General features: G+C 37.6%; 1 protein-coding gene and 1 non-coding gene across 2 annotated transcripts in view; one reads left to right on the top strand and one right to left on the bottom strand.

The window, feature by feature from the left end:
* CEP126 (centrosomal protein 126) overlaps positions 1-21464 on the bottom strand; it is a 65387-nt gene that overhangs the window by 42798 nt on the left and 1125 nt on the right. Inside the window, exons 2-4 of the mRNA XM_066360107.1 lie at positions 17994-18113; positions 7465-7610; positions 225-336 (exon numbers count right to left, since the gene is read on the bottom strand). Of these exons, the coding sequence (XP_066216204.1) occupies positions 225-336; positions 7465-7610; positions 17994-18113 (378 nt within the window). The remainder of the gene's footprint in view (positions 1-224; positions 337-7464; positions 7611-17993; positions 18114-21464) is intronic.
* Positions 13132-13238, top strand: LOC136390295 (U6 spliceosomal RNA). The gene has a single exon (XR_010748713.1). It is a non-coding gene; the product is annotated as a U6 spliceosomal RNA (small nuclear RNA).

The following is a 21464-nucleotide window of genomic DNA, read 5'->3' as shown; positions in this document are numbered from 1 at the left end:
TCAATATAAGCAGCACTATAATACCATAGACAACAAAGGGAAAATTTGCCTCATTCTTGAAGCAATTTACATTCCACTCTACCTTAATTTAATCTGAGAAAATAAAATAGTAACTAAAACAGGAGTGAGGAGTAACTGATGAAAAGGCCTACAAACTCAGCAACTAGAAAGCCATTTAATTATTATATATTAATAATTACACATAATAATCATAAATTACTTGCCTCCAGTTTATTGTTGGTCTGTGGGAAGAGAGAAACTTTACTTTCGATTTTAAGTTGAAATCTTGAATTTGTTTGAGGGCTTCTTCTAATGGAGGCACGGGTTGTTGAAAAACTAAGGGAATACGAAAGAAAGATCAAATAGTATTGTATTACTTCATCTTCAATGATCTCTTTACATAAGATTTAATTGGTCAAGGATAAAGTATTGCTTTAAAACCTTTGTAGGCCCTGGCTGGCTGGCTCGGTGGTGGAGCGTCGGCCTGGCGTGCAGGGGTCCCGGGTTCGATTCCCGGCCAGGGCACACAGGAGAAGCCCCCATCTGCTTCTCCACCCCTCCCCCCTCCTTCCTCTCTGTCTCTCTCTTCCCCTCCTGCAGCCGAGGCTCCATTGGAGCAAGGATGGCCCGGGCGCTGGGGATGGCTCCTTGGCCTCTACCCCAGGCGCTGGAGTGGCTCTGGTCGCAGCAGAGTGACGCCCCAGAGGGGCGGAGTGTCGCCCCCTGGTGGGCAGAGCGTAGCCCCTGGTGGGCGTGCCGGGTGGATCCTGGTGGGGCGCATGCAGGAGTCTGTCTGACTGTCTCTCCCCGTTTCCAGCTTCAGAAAAATACAAAAATACAAAAAAAAAAAAAAAAAAACCCCAAAAAAACCTTTGTAAAAATAATGTTTAGAATAGTCTAAATAGTTTAAATTTAGACATCTAATCCCCAAAGAGACATTGTTACCTCAAAATTCACATCACCAATTTTAAGAATATTTATCTGAAAAAAAAAAAACTTTGAAAAATGTCCAGACTCTGTTCTGGCATGCAAAATTCATTATATTTCATCTCAGAGTTCCATCAATTTCTGACAAAATTTATATTCTATAATGAAAAGGGGAAGCTATGACAGCACCAACTAACATGTATTGAGCACTTACTGTTACAGACATTATTTCTAACCACTTTGTATAAATATATATCAAGTATATTATCTAATTTAATACTTACCATGGCCTATGTGGCAGATGTTATTGGAATCTCCATTTTGCAAATGGGGGCATACAGAAGGCAGTGACTTCTCATACATTATATGGACATTCATCCACATACTACTTTGTACGTCTAATTCATCTTCTTGTTTGAGTTGAAACACAGCTGCCTCGTAAGGATATTGTATCTCCTAAAGCCCTCTTAAGTGGAGATATGATTTTTTTCTGATTACATACTAGTTATAATTCAAGACATGATGCCTCCAAACTGTCTTTCCTCTTTTTTCCTTTAAAAACCCATGTCATCAGACTTTTCCCCTATTACAATGTTCGCTTAACCTACAATGATTGAGCAAAACAAGTATATTATTATGTATGGATTAGTTCAAACTTGAACTCCAGAGATAGTCCATTTCCCTGCTCAAGGGGTAATAGCATAATGTACTAGTGAGCAATACACTATTATGGAATGCTTTGCTGGATAGTCTAATTAGAAAGGACCAACACTACTGAGGCAGATACTATCAAACAATAGACTTTGACTGTTTTCTAATTAGCATACTCAATGTCCATAATGAGTTGTTATTAGTGAAAATTATAGCCTGTTGAGTAGACTGATGAATATTAAATATGGGCTTTCTTTATTGAAATTAAAAGTATTCAAAACAAGTGGATTTGTCTAAGCCTATTTTTATCACTCCAAACCCTTGCATAAACAAAGACTTAGAATCTAGGGAGGTTTGTACTCTTCTATGCTTATGAATGGCATCTGAGTTTGAACTATAACCAGTCTGGTGTCCAGCCATTAATATGGAAACATTTCTGATTGTCCAATGCAAGAAGGCACAGAATTCTGTCTCTGGAACGTGGTTGTGTTTGCCTGAGTAGACCTTTCATTTAAGGTGCAGTTAGAGAACCTAAAAGGACAGAGAACTGGGACTTTCTTGAGCATAGTGAACAAGTTTGAATTGTTGTATATTTGCTTTACTAATGAATGTCTTATCATACTAGATTATAGTCTGAGATTTGCTTCTACTACTTGTCTATCAAAGAGAACATAAAAACTAACTTAGGTCAATTTGAAACCACTAGTACTACTTCTTGCTGTTATTTTATGACCTCCCAGTAACTATCTCTCATTCACTGACAATAATAAGTCTACATTTTTGAGTACTTACTGTGTATTACAGCTTTATTATTTCATTTAATCCACTACCTCCAATCTTCCTCATTCTTTTACTCTAACATTCTTACTCCAACAATTTTCCAATCTGGATAAAGAGTTAGCTACCTTGAATACATGGTGAACCTTTAGTATAACTCTCCTAATTTGAGACTAAACTAAACTAATAGACATATATTTGTCTTACATAGCTTTGTTCTCTTTTTACTTTTAGTGAGAGCAAGGCAGAGAGAGGGACAGACAGAGAGGAAGGGAGAGAGATGAGAAGCATCAATTCTTTGTTGTGGCACCTTAGTTGTTCATTGATTGCTTTCTCATTATGTGCCTTGATGGGGGCGGGGGTGGGGGGTGGGAGAGGGGCTCCAGTGGAAAGTGACCCTGTAGTCAAACCAGCGGCCTTGAACTCAAGCCAGCGACTTTGGGCTTCAAGCCAGACACCATGGGGTCATGTCTATGATCCCATGCTCAAGCCAGTGACCCTATGCTCAAGCTGGATGAGCCCACACTGAAGCTGGCAACCTTGGAGATTCAAACCTGGGTCCTCAGTGTCCCAGTCCAATGTTCTATCCACTGTGCCACTGCCTGGTCAGGTTACATAGCTTTGTTCTTGGTCTTCATTAATAGCACTGAATTTTCTTAAATTATTAATTTAACATTTTGTATAGGTAATATTTTCCTAGTCAGAAATCAAAGCATATGTATGATGTGCATTTGGCAGTCTTGCTCTTATTGGCCATTCATATATTCTTTCACTGTTTCTTTATGCAAATATAAGCAAATATAAATATACATTTGTCCCTCGCCTATCCTGGGGGTTAGGTTCCAGAACCACCTGTGATAGGTGAAAATCCACGAAGTAGCAACCTTACATTTATTTTAAGGCTTTATAAACCCTCCCCACACTTTTATAAACCTTTCCACACTGTTATTAACCCTTCCTACACTCTTATAAACACTTCCTATGTGTTTTCCATATGTGAGAGTCTTAGTCTATTCATCTGCTATATGCTACATATTTTATTTTGATTTAATATTCTTTTAATATGTTCTAATTAATATTTCTTATATTGTTTTCTATTTTTTAGGCTAGAAAATGCTTATTTTACTGCAAAAATAATTAAAATAACATATAAAAATACCTATATACTGCAAAATCCTGCAATATAGTGAAAAATCCGTGATACAAAATTAGATATATACAATCTAATTGTATAAATCTGTGATACAGTGAGACTGCAAAAAGTGAACCGTGATTTGGTGAGGGATGACTGTATATCGTAATTTTTTCCCTTTTCTCACACATATAGCAGAATATTATGTATACTGATCTGGATCTTTATTTTACACTTAATATATCCTGCAAATCTGGAACAGATCCAGATTTTATGAAAGTATAAGATTTATACAATTGGGGGGCCCTCATTAAGAAAGCATAATGCAAAATTACTAATGTAAAATTAGATTTAGGGGCCATGTCAGTAAGGGATCCTGAAACTTAAATCTTAGTTTTATGGTAAATCTGTCTCTGCTGGAAATAGTTTCTTATCAGTCCATAGAGACTTTTCCCATTATTATTATTGTTTTTAGTTGCATAATATTCCATTGTATGGATATGTTTGTCATTTGTTTTTGCTAAAACTCTTGATTTTTTTGTACCTACACTCTTTGATAGCACCCTTTTTGGGGCAAATTATATTCCTGAGTGGTTACTATTTCTCTGAAGTATTGAACACAAATGACCACATCCTCTTTCTTTTTTGTATATATTCATTTTAGAGAGGAGAGAATGAGAGAGAGAGAGAGAGAGAGAGAGAGAGAGAGAGAGAGAGAGAAAGGGAGAGGAGCAGGAAGCATCAACTCCCATATGTGCATTGACCAGGGAAGCCCAGGGTTCCGAACCAGTGACCTCAGCGTTCCAGGTCGACGCTTTATCCACCGCACTACCACAGGTCAGGCCACATCCTCTTTCTTAAAATTACCTTCAATTTTTATTTTTTATACACTATTTTCTTTTCTTTGCTTTTGACTCCCATCTGCTTTCTTGACAAGTACTTTTCAAAATCCATTTTTAGTTTTTCTTGCTCTACCTATAGTAAAAACTAGTATGCATAAGTGTTTTATTTAAGGCCCTATCCTCAGTCTTTGGTCTATGCTCTGTCATTTAATTTATCTTCCCTATGGCTTCATTTATCAACTATATGTCTAATCATATACATTTCTATCCCATATCTTTTACTTAAATTTCAGACCTATATTTCTAGTTACTGATTTGATTGCTGCATTTGGATGAGTCATGGGAGGCTCAAATTCAATGCACTTAAACACTTAATGGATAATCTTTCACACCTCTAACTCAATTCTTCTTTATTGGTAAACTTGATTAATATTGTTATCACCTACCAAAATAAAGAATCAACTCAAAAAGTATTTACTGAGTGCTAAAATGGGTGAGGCTTTGTACTAAGTGCACTGTTTTGGCCTTTCTTCAACTGCTCTCCATCAATTAAAACCAAATCCCATTGATTTTATTTCCTGAATATATTACCTCATATTATCAAATCCAGTGAAGTGCTTTAATTGAGCAGTTTAACGTCTCTTGCCTTCGAAACTAAAATAATCTCCTACTACTTCACCTACTTTGGAATGTCTCTATTTCAATCCATAGTCCATGTGGTAACTAACTGTAATTATTTTTCTGACAAATAAATCTAATTATATTAGAGACCCATAGTTTCCTACCTAATATCCATTTTTTCATTCTTCCTTGGTAAGAGACTATATTGTTAGGGGTGGCAATATAACCATATAAACTTTTTTTTCAGTCTTCCTTGCAGATGGAGTCACCAAATAGATATTAACAGATAGATACAAACAGTTGAAAGACAGCTCTGAGGCTGTTATCCTCTGTTGTTCTTCCTTCTTCCTTGTCTACTATACTGACATGATGGCTGGAGCTCCAGCAGGTACCACATGACCATGAGGGTAAAGATATAAACCACATACTAAGGATGGCTGATCTGAGAGACAGAGGAGTCTATGTTACCAGTGACACTGCATAATCCTCAAAACAGCTTTGACTGCCTACCTCAAGATTTCACATTATACAAGAGAAAAATAAACCCCTATCATGTTATTACTATTTTTCGTAGTATTACTAGCTGCCTTTATTGACAGTACTTTCTCTTACTGACACAATAATGGCTTGTGTTCCAGTTAAAAAACTTGCAGTTGATTGCATTTTGGGTAAAGGTGAAATTCCTAGCATGGCATACAATGCTCCTCGAGAATAGGTTCCAATTAACTTTTCTAGCCTCAAATCTACTTTTCTTTTTCTTCATCCTGTGCTTTAGATATACTTAATATACAATTTATTTGCAAAAACTAATCTTTCTGTTTGAGAAGTTTTTTTATGTTCTCTTTGACTGGAAAAATGCTCATTCTTCAAAATTGAAATTGTTATTTTTCCAGGGATGATGTCCTTGATATTCCTGTATAGGTTTAGTATTTGTCCGTCTGTGTTCTCACAGTATTTTATACGTTTTGCTACTATAGCAACTGTCACTACATTTATTGACATTGTTTATAATAGTTTCAACTCTAAAATAATCTGTGAGATCTTTAATGGTAGAGTACAAATAGATTTCTCTGTATCTTCACTTAGTCCAGGGCTAAGTACAGCATAATATAAAACATGTTTGTATGAAAACATAAAGGTGCTGCCTGTCCCTTTTATTTTTGAGTTTTTGTTTTTTAAAAATTTTTCTTAAGTGAGGAGCGGAAAGGCAGAAAGACTCTCGCATACACCCAGTCAGAATCTACCCGGCAAGCCCACTAAGAGGTGATGCTTTGTGCAATCTGAGACCGTTGCTCCGCTGCAACCAGAGCCATTGTAGCACCTGAGGCGAGGCCATGGTGCCATCCTCAGCACTGGGGCCAACTTGCTCCAGTGCAGCCTTGGCTGTGGGATGGAAAGAGAGAGATAAAGGGAAGGGAGAAGAGGAGAGGTGGAGAGGCAGATGGTCGCTTCTCCTGTGTGCCCTGCCAGGGAATTGAACCCAGGACATCCACACACCAGGTTGATACTCTATCACTGAGCCAACCGGCCAGGGCCTCTTTTTGAAGTTTTGATGGTTTTTTTTGTTAATTCTGTGTTACTATTTAAGGTATAAAAAATGTAGATGGATACCAAAATATCAACCATAATCATATTTAAATTCTTAATTGGTTCTAGGTCTTTGATTGTTAGATTATATCACTCTGTAGACTTTCTTTTTATTTTCCATGTCTTTCAAATATGAATTTGAAGCAAAATATGAATAAATGCCAGAATAAATGTAACACTATATACTGAACCTAAATGTTAAATTTTCTTTTTATGAAGCTATTTATTAAATCAAATTTAAAAATACAAAACATTGTAAGCCAGTATGAAGTAGAATAAAACTTGTGAAAATTCAAAATTTACTAATAGAGCCAACAAATTATTCTCCAAACTAAACCTAAATTAAATTGAATTTATTTATTTATTTTTTGGTTAAAGTCTAATTACTTAAAAAGGTATACTAGTCTTTTTAGTTTGAATTTCTAATTTCTCCTTTGTTTCTTTTTTTTTTTTTTTTTTTTTGTATTTTTCTGAAGCTGGAAATGGGGAGACAGGCAGTCAGACAGACTCCCACATGCGCCCGACCGGGATCCACCCGGCATGCCCACCAGGGGATGATGCTCTGCCCAACCGGGGCATCGCTCTGTTGCAACCAGAGCCACTCTAGCGCCTGGGGCAGAGGCCAAGGAGCCATCCCCAGTGCCCGGGCCACCTTTTGCTCCAATGGAGCCTTGGCTGCAGGAGGGGAAGAGAGAGACAGAGAGGAAGGAGAGGGGGAGGGGTAGAGAAGCAGATGGGCGCCTCTCCTGTGTTCCCTGGCCGGGAATCGAACCTGGGACTTCCGCACGCCAGGCCGACGCTCTACCACTGAGCCAACCAGCCAGGGCCTCTCCTTTGTTTCTTAATTTATTATTTTATTGTCTACTCACATCAAATGTGATTATAACTTTCATTTTTGTTCTCATGTTGTTCTAGAAATTAAGATACCTGCTCTCCTCCTCTGTGAAAGAGGAATATGGGCACGCTGGAATTTTTCAGTGATTTCTTCAAATTTCTGTTTTCTCTGCTGAAGTATTTGTTCTCTAATTTGGTATTCTCTTTCTTCTTGTTCTTTTCGTTTCTCTTCAAAAGCTCTATATTTAAAACATAAAGATAAGAGAATAAGGCAATACGTTTTAAAAATCTCAACCCAGCAAACAAGTTTCAAAACAATGCATTATATATTTAAAACATTTACTTACTTAGAAACAACATATTTTAAATAATGATAAAAAATACCCTTGCAAGAAATATAAATATTTTTGTAAGTGGTAATTTCAGAACTTTATCCAGGTCAGAGAAGTCTCTGCAATGAGGCTCTTTCTAATTTCCCATCTCCCAAATCCTTCTGTGGAAATATTCTTTTCTAAAAAGCTACCCTATTTCCTGTAATGTAAAGAACTAACTCATTGGTGAAAGAAGCAGTCTTGCAACTTATGGGTTAGTCAAGAAAATATGTTTCTCTTTTTCTTTTAGACCAATAATTTTAAATTGGCTATCATGTTAAGTCTTAACTCTGTAAAAATCCAGAAAATTTACATAAAAATCTTGATAAACCTCTCTAGAAAAGGTGGAAGACTTGGCAACCCTGGACTCTTATTCACTTATGGCTGTAAAACCCTATCTATTATCTTTACCATTTCCTATTTTTCTTAACATTCTAGTTCATTTATTTCTGTTTGGCCCTAGGCACTTGAGTTTATGTTGTGTAGTTTAAACTGTTTCAAAGAATTAATTTTGTCTTTGGAAGATATTTGTTTTAATAATTATTTGCTTAACAATAAGAAAGATAAAAAAAAGCAAGACTGCAACTCACTGGTAGAAAAACCATCCAGTGATCTCTTTGGAATGCATGGTGTTCGGAGTGGTTGGTAAGAACTCTAAGGTTTTTAGTGTCATGGGTTACTATTAAGTATCCTTCCAAAGACATCCACTGGTTGGGACATTATTCCAGTATAAATAACTCAAATTTGGGGAACTATACTTCTGGGCAGTAGGGGAATAGATCTTCAAGTGGTCTAACACCTGTGGTAAGTAGGAGGTAGCAGTGTAGTGTTATTGGTGGGAGAGAGAATTTTTACCTCCCCAAACAAACTCCTTCAAGAATCCCCTCATGTCAAGACAAGGAAGCCTATTTTCAACACTTGGTTCAGCATAGTACTGAAAGATTCCACAAAAACCACTGTTAGAACTAATAAACAAATTCAGGCGGATACAAAGTCGAAACACAAAAATCAGTTGTGCTTCTTTTTATACCAAAAACAAACAACCTGGAAAGGCAATTAAAAAAAATTCCACTTGCAATAGCATCAAAAAGAATAAAATACTTACTTGGGAGCAACCTTAGCCAGGGAGGTAAGAGAGTTGTAAACTGAAACTACAAAACATCACTGAAAGAAATTAAAACACACACACATGGAAAAATCCCATGTTACAGGACTGGTAGACTTAATATTGTTAAACGTCAATATTATCCAAAGTGATAATCTTTATCAAAATCACAATGACTTTTCTTTTTTCTTTTTTTTGCAGAAACAGAAAAATCTACTCTAAAATTCATATGTAATCTCAAGGGATCCCAAATAACCAAAACATCTTGAAAAAGAACAGTGGCAGAGGTCTCCTACTTCCTGATTAAAACACATACTAAAATGGTAGTCAAAGAAATGCAGTACCAGTATAAAGATAGGTGCATAGGCCAATGAGGAAGAGAGCACAGAAATTAACCTTTGCAAGGTCAAATGATTTACCACAAGGGTGCCAAAACCATTCAATGAAGAAAAGATAGTCTTTTTAGCTAATAATGTTAGAAAAATTGAGTATCCATATGCAAAAATATTAAGTTGGATCCTTATCTTAATTCAAAATGGATCAAAGATTTAAAAACAAGAACTAGAAGAGCCTGACCAGGCAGTGGATTGAGTGTTGACATGGGCTGCTGAGGACCCAGGTTAGAATACATACCAAGGTCACTGGCTTGAGCATGGGCTCCTCCGGCTTGAGTGTAGGCTTCTCTGGCTTGAGTGTGGGATTGCTGGCTTGAGCGTGGGATTATAGACATGACCCCAAGGTTGTTGGCTTGAGCCCAAGGTCACTGGATTGAGCAAGAGGTAACTGGCTCAGCTGGACACCTGCCCCTGCCCTCCCTCCCCCCCCCTGCCATCAAGGCATGCATGAGAAAACAATCAATGAACTTTTATGCTGCAATTATGAGTTGTTGCTTCTCATCTCTCTTCCTTCCTGTCTGTCTGTCTCCCTGTCTCATTCTCTGTCTCTCTCTCTCTAAAAATGGGGGAGGGCTAGAAGAAACATGAGAGAACATTCACTAAATTTGTGGAACACAGGAGGTCCAGATCTGGAAAACCAATTTGGTGTTGTTGCAAGATCTCAAAGAAACTCCTAAAGCTTTGTGTGATGGGATCCTGGAGAATGGTGGATCTTCTGGATATTTACACTTCTGATGCCACAAATGCAGACTGAATAGCATTCTATCAAGAAGACTAGGTGTAAGGTTGGTGGATAATGAGGAAGGTCACGTAGGTAGCCCAGACCCACAAACTTTGGCTAGGACCTCCCACAACCAAGCCCGCCGAAAGAAACTTCCCAGGAACCCTTAGCTAAACAGTGACCGTCTGCCAGCCAGTGAGATTTCACCACATCATATTAACTCAACCACCCTAGGGACCTTTTAAATATCTCCCACGTGGGTCATCACTTGTGACTTCCCTGGCCTCCATCTTTCCTCGGGGCCTGGGAACCTCGTCAGGTGGGATGCGTGCTCTGTACCCAATAAAGCCTTTTATTATTCCACATTTCATGGCTCCGGCCCTCTTCCTTCTTTCTCGGTGGGGAAAAATACCTTACATTTTGGTGCCAAAACCTGGGAGGAGTTGAAGTCCACAAGGACCGCTCCTCTTCCCTTCCCCTACGAGAAAGAACCAGGATCTCCGACCTCCCACCCACTTTGGCGCACGGTGCAGTAAGTCCCCTCCCTCCAGCCACACTTGAGTTCTTTCTGCCGAGACTTCCTGTCTGGAAACCGTAGCTACATCAGGGAAGTCTTTTCCGTTCTGAGTGAGTGTGTGCTCGTGGCGACATTCCGAGCACATCCACTTTACCTTATCCGTCTGTAGCCAGAGCTTGAGTTTAGGGATGCTGATACTCAAATCTGATCACTCCAAGGACTGAGGGCAGCTGTGAGGGCACAGGAATCTCCCTCCCTAAAGAAGAAGAAACTGTTCTTCTTCTCCACTGTGGCCAGGCCACAGAACCCACTGAATTAGCCTCCTGAAGGGGCTTTTGGTTTTAACACCCTCACCAATTTAACTATCGCTAAAAAAGCTGGGAACTGATTGGAGATCTCTTACATTCACGGCTTCTAATTATTTGCACACCTGTCCTTAACCTCTGTGCCGCCTGTTCCACCACACGGGCCTTTTTTTGGCCAGAGAAACCTCACCTAAAACCTCCTCCTGATCTTTACTTCTCCGCGGACTCCTAACTCTCTCTCTCCTGCCTGACCCCTGGGGGCACCCCTCTCTCGGGACTTCTCTCTGGTCCCTCTGCAGGCCTCTTTTATGCTTGGGTCTCTTCCCTCTAAGAGCCCCCTCTCCTACCTTTGCAAAAACCTGTTTCTTATTCACCACTACCAGTCTCTCTTTCTCCTCCCCTGCTGGCCAGGGGCCCCTCCCTTCTCCACTGTGTTCTTAAGTCTCTCCTCCGTCAGGCCATTCTCCACCTACTATTGGCTTTTACGCTGGTTGGCAGGACCCCAAGGCCCAACCCCAATTTTCTTCCAGGAAGTTCTGGCCCTGTCTTGCCTCTAGCTCCAACGTTTCCTGCCGGATCTGGGTGCCTGGCTCCCTACGAGCCCCCTCCTCTTATTCTTAACCCCCAAACCCCTATCTGGGACCTGTGAATATGGCATTTAAAGTTTTTAATGGTCCCAACTACTAGAAACAGGCCAAGGCTGTTCGCCAGGCCCACATGCAGCAGAAGGTAACGCTCCAAACCCAGGCTCTGTGGCAGCCATGAGGCCCGCAGAGCAACAGAGACAAGGCACAGGAGGTGCCCAACCCAAGTCCAGGCTGCAAAGAAAATCCCCACCAGGAGCTTGCTTTAAGAATGGCAAGCAGGGTCATTGATCCTGGCAGGGCCCCTGCCCACAGCTGCCCACAGAGCCCTGCCCTGACTGCAATCAGCCTGGTCACTGGCGGAGCAATTGCCCCTTTGGGCAACAGGCTTTTCCTCAGCGCCTCTACATGGAGGACAAGCCGCCCAAATGGGAGGCCAATCCAGCCAGGTGGTTGCATCGCTCAAACTCCTAGGACATGGCCTGGACTCGGAGAACCCAGGGTATGCTGCAACGAGTGGGTAAGTCCATCTCATTTCTTGTGGACACGGGGGCTACCTTCTCTGTTTTGCCATCACACTCTGGACCTCTTAATTTCCTCACAGGTCTCGGTTATGGGAATGGATGGGACCCCTTCCTTTCCCCTTTTTATGCCACTCCTGACATGCAGTTTTGCCTCAAGCTTGCCTCTATACAGGACCACTGGCAGTCAGAACCACTGGACTCCATCCATCTCCAGCTCACCAAAAGGCTGGACCCTACAAATCTCCCTATTACTCCTCTTTTTTTAAATCCTTACAGGACCACATCTGCAAAGTTTTTCCAGTTATGAACAAACAGATGTTTCTCTTGACACCTCTCAAAGCCACCACCTTCTGATCTCCCCCTCCCCACAACGCCCCTAATCAGCAGGAAGTAACCAGAGGAATAAACGGCACCCCTATTCTATTTAACACAAAAGGTCAGAATGTAAGGTTGGTGGATAATGAGGAAGGTCACGTGGGTAGCCCAAACCCACGAACTTTGGCTAGGACCACCACAACCAAGCGCGCCAATAGAAACTTCCCAGGAACCATTTGGAAAACAGCAACCGCCTGCCAGCCAGTGAGATTTCACGTCATATGAACTTGACCACCCTAGGGACCCTTCAAATATCTCCCACATGGGTCACCACTTGCGACTTCCCTGGCCTCCATCTTTCCTCGGGGCCAGGGAACCTCGTTGGGCGGGATGCGCGCTCTGTATTCAATAAAGCCTTTTATTATTCCACACTTCATGGCTCCGGCCCCCTTCCTTCTTTCTCGGCATGGAAAAATACCTTACACTAGGTCCAAAAATTCTTGAAAATAACCAGCAGTAAGCCCCAACTAAATTGGGGATAGTGAGGATCAGCTGAGAAATAACACAAAGTGACCAATTAGGATGGGAGATATGATAAACACTTACCTACCTCACCCTCAATCTCTACTAGATCAGAGGAAGGTTACCTTTGAGCATATAGGTATGCAAAGGTGCAAAGGGCTTGTGAATCTTGACACCTAAATTAGGCACAGATATAAAAAGAAAAATGGGAATTGAGGGGGGAAAAATATATGGCAGACCAACTCATTTTAAAAATAAAGCAGCCTTTCTTTAAAGAGAGATTAAATAAAGCAAAACAGAGGCAGTTAAATGCAGACATTGATATATTACTTTCTATTAGTAGGAAGGAGACAAGCAAGGTTTGCTTGGCAGAAACTGAAAGAGTTAACTAAAAATGTTCTGTGCTTTCTTTAGTAGCACATATCCTAAAACTAGAATGACACAGAGAAGATCACCCTGACCCCCATGCAAGAATGACACAAAAAGTCATGAAGTAGTCCATATTATTTTTCAGAAGCAAGATATTAAAATCCTTTTACAGAATAGGTACTATACACTTAAATATCACTTAAAGGTTAAGGAAGGTAAATACATTTAAAAAGAGAGAGAAAGCAGCTGTCAATAGCTATTGTAATTCAGAAATGTAGAGCATGAATAGGTATAATTCATGAAAACAAAAAAAGAAAAATGGTAAAGGTAGAGGTCTGAATTTGCAAAGGAAAAAGGAGATAAGATGTATTCAGAAGGAAAAGGACTACTATATATATAAAACTTTCTTTTGCACAAACCTAATAGTAACCACACAAAAATACCCAAAACTGAGACATAAAACTTAAAAAAAGAGGAAAAATGAGAGTACCACCACCAAAGTAAAAAAAAAAAAAAAACAGAAACAAAAACAATTAAGATATAGAGATAATAGAAAACAAAAATAAAATAGCAACAAGAAATCCTCATGCAGCTACAATCACCCTAAATGTAAATGCACTGAACTCTGTAATAAAAAGGCATGGAGTAGCAGATTGAAACCAAAAACAAAATGCAATCATATGCTGCCTTCAGGAGGCATATTTCAGCTGCAAAGATAGACTCATAGTGAAAGGATATAAAATGATTTTCCAAGCAAATGGCATCCAGAGAAAAGCAGGTGTAGCCATACTTAATATCTGACAAAATAGATTTCAAGATAAAAAAGGAAACAAGAGCGTCGGCCTAGCGTGCGGAGGACCCGGGTTCGATTCCCGGCCAGGGCACACAGGAGAAGCGCCCATTTGCTTCTCCACCCCTCCGCCGCGCTTTCCTCTCTGTCTCTCTCTTCCCCTCCCGCAGCCAAGGCTCCATTGGAGCAAAGATGGCCCGGGCGCTGGGGATGGCTCTGTGGCCTCTGCCTCAGGCACTGGAATGGCTCTGGTCGCAACATGGCGACGCCCAGGATGGGCAGAGCATCGCCCCCTGGTGGGCAGAGCGTCGCCCCTGGTGGGCGTGCCGGGTGGATCCCGGTCGGGCGCATGCGGGAGTCTGTCTGACTGTCTCTCCCCGTTTCCAGCTTCAGAAAAATGAAAAAAAAAACAAAAAAAAACAAAAAAAAAACAAAAAAAAGGAAACAAGAGACAAAATTGGGCATTTTATAATGTTAAAGGGCACACTATAGCAAAAAGAGATAACACTTCAAATACATATGCACCCAATCATGAAGCACTAAAGTATATAAACAACTACTAACAAAATTAAAGAGAAAAATAGGCAAAAATATAATCATAGTAGGGATCTAACTACTCCATTGACAGCTATGGATAGATCATCCAAATAGAAAATCAACTTTAAAAATCAGCCTTAAATAACACATTAGACGAAATGGACAAAATTGACATTTACAGAGTCTTTCCTCCCAGAACACCAGATTATACATTATTCTTTAGTGCATATGAAACATTCTCAAGGAGAGACCATATGTTGGGACACAAAACTAGCTTTAACACATTTTTTAAGTAGGAGGAGGGAAGATAGACAGATTCCTGCATGTGCCCTTATCAGCACCCACCCAGCAATCCCCATCTGTGGCTGATGCTTGAATCAACTGAGCTATTTTTAGCACCTGAGGCTGACATGCTCCAATGAACTATCCTCAGTGCCCAGACTGATCCTTGATCCAACTGAGCCATTGGCTACAGGAGGGGAAGGAGAGAAGGGGGGAGGGAGGAGGAGAGAAGCAGATGGTCACTTCTCTTGTGTGCTCTGACCAGGAATCGAACCTGGAATGTCTTATGCCAAGCTGATGCTCTATCCACTGAGCCACCAGCCAGGGACAATTCCTTCTTATTTATTCTAAGGGTACACATTTTTCTGCTTTATGGTTAAGTCCAAACTATATCATTCTCACTAATAGATAATGTAGCTACCCCCTACTTCATATTCACCAAATAATTCATTATATGATTCTCTATGTAATTTTTTTTTGCCTTTAGGATATTTAAAGGATTTTTTATTATAGATTTCAGTGATTCTTCCAAAGTGCTTAAGCCTAATCTGTTATTTGATAGTGTTTCCCCTTGTCTTTAGTTGGACAATTTTCTCTATTCTGTTCTTTTATTGTCAGTTAGTTAAGAGAAATTTTATTTGATCACCTGTCCATGCTTAGATCAAATTGTTTTAAAAATATCCTAAGCCTCCTTTTGGAACTTTTACTTCTTAAATTTTATTTCAATTAAGTCACATTTAATCTATTGCCATTTCTAAAGTTTAATGGTAAAATAATTTCTTTCTCTTGACATAATGTTGACTCATTAGTATTCAACTATGCTTATTTAATGAATACACGCCTGTTCATTTATTTACCAAAAGACAGTTCTAAGAATGAAAACTAAAAACAATGTAGGAAATAGTTAATTTCTTTTATGTGTGGGTATTTTAAAATTACTTGATCTATGAGCAACATATTATAAAGTTACTTGAGGATGTGCTCCAGCAAACTAATGGTATAGGACCGTGATGGCGAACCTTTTTATAAAAACCGCCCACTATTGCAGTGCTGGTCAACCTGGTCCCTCCCGCCCACTAATGGGCATTCCAGTTTTCATGGTGGGCTAATCGTGGCACCGTTTGGTTGCTCCACTACCACCCACCATGAAAGCTGGAATGCCCACTAGTGGGCGGGAGGGACCAGGTTGACCAGCACTGCAATAGTGGGCGGTTTTTATAAAAAGGTTCACCATCACCGGTATAATACAAAATGAAAAAAGGAATGCTATGGAAGGCAAGAAACTGTGGTTTGAACTCCTAAGAGCAATAAGGGAAGTCCCAGGATGCTATTGTGCTTTAGGTCTAAAAAATATCCAGTACTTATTGATAAAGAGAAGAGGTCTTGGAGGCAAAAAAAGGGAACTCCATTGTGTATTCACTGATTGAGACAATGGAAAATTTGAGAATGTGGCAAATCATGAGAAAAATACTGGCAAATAGAAAAGCAAAAAGAAGAAATAAAAAATGTGTGTGGTTTTAAGCAATTAATTGAAATAAACAAAGCACTTGGTGCTATGAACATTTTCCTTTGAGTATTAGTAGGGACAGCACAAATAGTGTTGAAGTATAACTGACAAATAGTGGGACAAGGCTGTCTCTAAAAAAAAAAAAACTTTAAAAAACCCAACAAATCTGTGACCAGATTTGTGAGTAGATAGTGTGAATTCAGATGACATAAAGCATAAATGGATGGATAATAAAGTAAGAAAAAAAAGGACACAATTATTCATATTTAAAAATTCATTAGTGTATAAATAACTTGACCCTTCATAAAAGATGAAATGTAGAGACAAATGATTAATGTTTAAAAAATAAATTTTTATGTCTTTACCTAGCATTGTAGGATAACAGAGAAATAAAGCATAATAAAATTGTATTGCAAAATGATCTGCCTTTTAGAATTTTAAACCAAAATTTTCTTTTTATTTTTCCTATATCAAAATTCACACAAGAGTTTGATGACCGAAGACAGGAGTTTAAATATCAATTCTATATATAAAGCTGCTGTTTCACAGAGCAAACCAATTGTTAGAAAACACAGTGGACAAATATTTACTAATAAACAAAATATATAAGCTAAATAGGAAAGAAGCACTATGTGACAGAAACCATGATAACTGTACATGTGTTCTCAATATTCCTCTCTAATATTACCTTTTTTGTTCTACATAACAATCCCTTGAAATAGATATTAATTCAAATCATATACGAGAAAGTGAGACTCAAAGAGATTAAATAACTTGCTCAAACTCAAGAAGCTGGGACTTTAACCTAGATCTCTGACTCCAAAGCCCATGACTGCTTTAACATATTATTATTCATCTTTATTGAACAGTTATCATTTGCCTTTGATAGGCTTCAGGATCCAAAGGGTAGGAGAAAAACAGAAGTATAGAAATACAAAACAAAAACAAGTTTTATTAAATAATTTCAAGTATACCAGATAACAAAAGAGTTAATCTAAAGAGAAAAATAATCCCAGACAAAAAATTACAGGCAAACAATTTTGTATTTCCCAAATGGGATTAGCAGCATATGCTCAATGATGTAGTTAATAAACTCCAGGGCTTTTCTTCCGTTTGCATACTGTAGGAATATAGACATGCTGCAAAAACAACAATAAAAAATGGCAGCTACTTTGTGTTTAAAAAGTCTAATAATTCTAACAAATCTTGAAAATGTTAAGCAGTAATTGGATGGTTTGCATTTTTCCTTTACTTTCCAGCTTATACTAGAATACTTTATTTTTATGGTAGTCATTTATAAAATTCTTTTACCACATTTCCACCATTATTCATATTTCCTCCAATTTTTCTGACTGGATGAATGAGGATAGCACATACAGAAAAAGTATACAGCTATGAATACTAAATTAAAATCAAATTATATTCTACTAGAGACTAAACACTCATTAGTAATCTTTTAGTTAATCATGAAATGTACAAAAATAAAAAAGAATACATTTTATAGTCATTTTAAGAAGTGTATATGACACTGTAATCAGAAGTTCTATGACTACAAAAGACAATTATGGTCACAGTTAATAATTTAGTTAATACTACACCACTATGTTTGTGCTTTTGGCAGAAAAATAATTTTAAAATGCATAAAGCCATGTATATCTCAGTGTTTTACAGATAAAGCACTGCCAAAACTTAGGTTCATTAAATGCTACAAAGTAGAGAAACTATTAATTTTTAATGACTTTGAATTTCTACACTCTGAATAAAATACAATTACTTACTTTTTTCTTCGGTTTGACTCCATAAAATATTTACGTGCTTGATTTCGACATATTTTTTGTTGTTGCAGTAATATTTGACGCTCTTCTTCTAAATTTTTCTCTAGGTGGATTTTCATATCTCTAATGACAGCATAAAGTTAAGGGCAATGGTTCATGTCTTTAGTGGATGAATGTTAGTGCTATATGGTAAATGCAATTATAGCTTCATACTAATGAAATAATGATTATTCTTTGTGGAACATTTAGTTATGTATACACATTACTGTTAGTGTATGACCAGCAAATGTTTTATATAAAAAAATTATGACTTGGTATTAGAATTAAAGATATATCTCACTTTTCCTGGAAAAAAATAAATTACTTTTAGGTATCATGAGCTCAGATAAAGAGACTGCATATTGTTTCATTCACTTTATAGATATTTGACTATTGATGAACAAGTTACACTCCTAGGCATATATATAGAAAAATGAAGGTTACATTTCACTAATGGACAGTAGATGAATTACACTTTTCAGTAAATTTCAGGATCCTTTCAATATCAATATTATAAAAACAACTTTATACATTTCAAAACAATCATGTTTATTTGAACTTTTGGGTGTTTGAAACTTTGCTAATGAGAGCTTTTTCATTTTCAATTATATTGCTCTTTAGCCATCTTTATATCATTGACCATAATTTATTTTATTTTCATTTTATTATAAAATTTTTCACCACAACACAAATATACACCTACATACACATATACACACATTTTTACTTAAAGTTTCTTTTGAAGGACTTATAAAAATGAAATAAAAGGGAAGGAATCTTGTTCTTTGCTAGCACAGAAACAGCTAAAGATTTATCTTGTTCTTCTCTAATATAGTACTTTATTAGAAGGAGTCAGACTTCAACAAATGACTACTAAAAGTCACATGGCAGTGGAGGAAATTGCTAGTTCCTTTCAGGGGACAAAAGAGTAACACTGAGGGAGGCTGGGGAGAAGCTGCTTTGGCTCAGGTGAGAAGCATGCAGGACTATGACGCAGGTGGAGTCAATTCTGTTCTCCGTTCAACAAGTTTGAGATCTCATCCTCAGAACATAAAAGAAATCATAAATGTAATGTTTCTAATGTCCTGACAATGATATATTCTTCAATTTAGTCAAATGACTTTCTCCATATATATTTGTATAAATATATATTTGTTTACATATTAATATAAAATGTCTTATTTGCACAATTTTTGCCTGCTGAGTTATAAAGAATACTGCTATCTTTGCATCTCTTTGAAGTATGATCTTCAAGTTTAAAAAGTTAGATAGTTGGTTAAATTTTTGGTTTTTCTATGAGCTGTACCATATATCAGTAGGTAAGATATTTACATAAGAATCACTGTTAAATACCTGTTCAAAGGAAGGTAACTTTTATATAATTAACATAAAAAAACCCCAAGAATACTATGGTTTGTAGGATTAAGTCACACATAATGATTATAATTTAAAAGCATAGTCTAATAATCTACTCCACCTCATCCTCATCTCTCCATCCCCCAATTTAGTCTTTCTCCAATTGAAGCTAATTTAGACTGTATTAAATATATATATATATTACTGTAACTATGTATCATACAAATATGTATCATATGTTTCTGCCAAATTTATTAGCACTATCCTATTCTTTTTTCTTCTCTATCTTCTTCCACAGCCTTGGCTCAGGCAATTCTAAATCTCTTGCCTGGACTACCCCAGTAGTCTTCAGGCTTTCCTCTTCATTTTGAAACTTATCATCTTCCCTTTGAAACTCCATAAAGCCAGCTAATAGCAAATCGACTGATTTTGTCACTTTGTTGTTCTCCAAAAGTTCTTACCATCTTTATTCCAAATTTCTTAGAATATAAAGCTTTCCATAATTTTCAACATTTCTCAAAATTCCCCTGCATGAATCCTATGCTTTGCCACACTTGATACTTATTAACAGAACATGCCATGATGTATCATGCCATTATCTCTCTGCACATGCTTGGCTAACTCTACTCATCCTTTCAAGGTGCACAGAACCAAGGATGTTGGTGAGAGAATATGAACTGGTAATGAAGAATAGGGTATAAATTGGGTAGGGAAGAAAGGGGACAAAGTAGGTGCTAGGATAAGAATGGAAGGGGAAAAGATTGAAGATACGAGGAAAAAAGAGGCATGGTATGAAGGGTACATGAGAGAATTCACTTTAGCAAATTTTAATTTGGTGAACTTTATAAAATTTTGTTCTTTTATAGCATTTAGAGTCAAGAAATTTGACGCAAATAGAAAGCTGGATGTATTTCAGTACTGAATTCATATTTGAAAATCATATGTAGAAATTTTAGTCACTTTTTTTTTTAAGACTACAGGTCTTTCACTTTTTTCTTATTTAGGCACTCATTCAAATAAATTTGAAAACTTACTTTGTACCAGGTGTTCAATGGGAAGCATTACAGGAACTAAGAAAATCCAAATTAATATTTATAAAAGGTGCTTAAGTGTTTTTTTTTTCCAACTAGTAACATGATATTCTTGATATAGTGTCACAGTCCTTTTTATACTAAAAAAAAGAATTCATTTATTACAAGTTATATACACACATTATGCCTATATTTTATACATACTACCAAAAATATATATGTAGATACCTATTTATGTACCACTAGTAAAAGTTGTTGGGTTTTATCAAAGCCTTTCGGGCATCTATTGAATGATCATTTACAGCTTCTAAAATTTTAACCATATGTTTAGTATTTAAGCATATCTTTATTAATATATGTCTCTCTAGGAAGCCATCTTTATAATTCTGGAATTAAGTTTTCTTTTGGTTTTGTTCCTTCAAGACACTGCTGAATTTCTTTGATGTTTGTATCAACATTCATGCCCTATAAAATTAAAAGAATTCAGTCTACAACCATTTCATTAATGAAAATTATGGAAATATAACTGTCAATGAGCCATTTACAATGCTTCCCTGTTTTTTAATTTAGAGATAAATCAGGGTCCAAGGTTAGTGTGCAAGAAAATACACCGTCAAGGGGACAGAATCAAATCCATACAGAAAACAATACTGCTTATTTCAGAACACATCTTTGAGAGGACCGGTTTGGGAGCAGCAAAGGAAAAAGCCAAAATGCGTGGGGTGAATAGTGAATAGACGAGAGGAACTAGAAGGTGCTACCGCAGGCTACCATTTTGAGGAAAGCATGATCAGAAGAGAGATATTTTAAACGATAGAAAGCTCTGTACTTCTTCCTCACTAGATATTTATACGTAGGACAGAGTCTGCCAAAGATCAAACACTAAATTAAATTTGTCAACTTGCTGTTAAAATGGCAACATCCCAGAAGTGGACATGTGGATAAAATGGGGTTAACTTGGAAAGAGAAGACACTGCATTCTCTGACAAGATGACTTATACAACACCATCACTGACAATCAAGTCCTTTGAGTACAAAGGTTAAATTC

The sequence above is a fragment of the Saccopteryx leptura genome, chromosome 1, assembly GCF_036850995.1.
Source record: "Saccopteryx leptura isolate mSacLep1 chromosome 1, mSacLep1_pri_phased_curated, whole genome shotgun sequence".
Lineage (NCBI taxonomy): Eukaryota > Metazoa > Chordata > Mammalia > Chiroptera > Emballonuridae > Saccopteryx > Saccopteryx leptura.
This window is presented reverse-complemented; position numbering and strand designations above follow the sequence as displayed.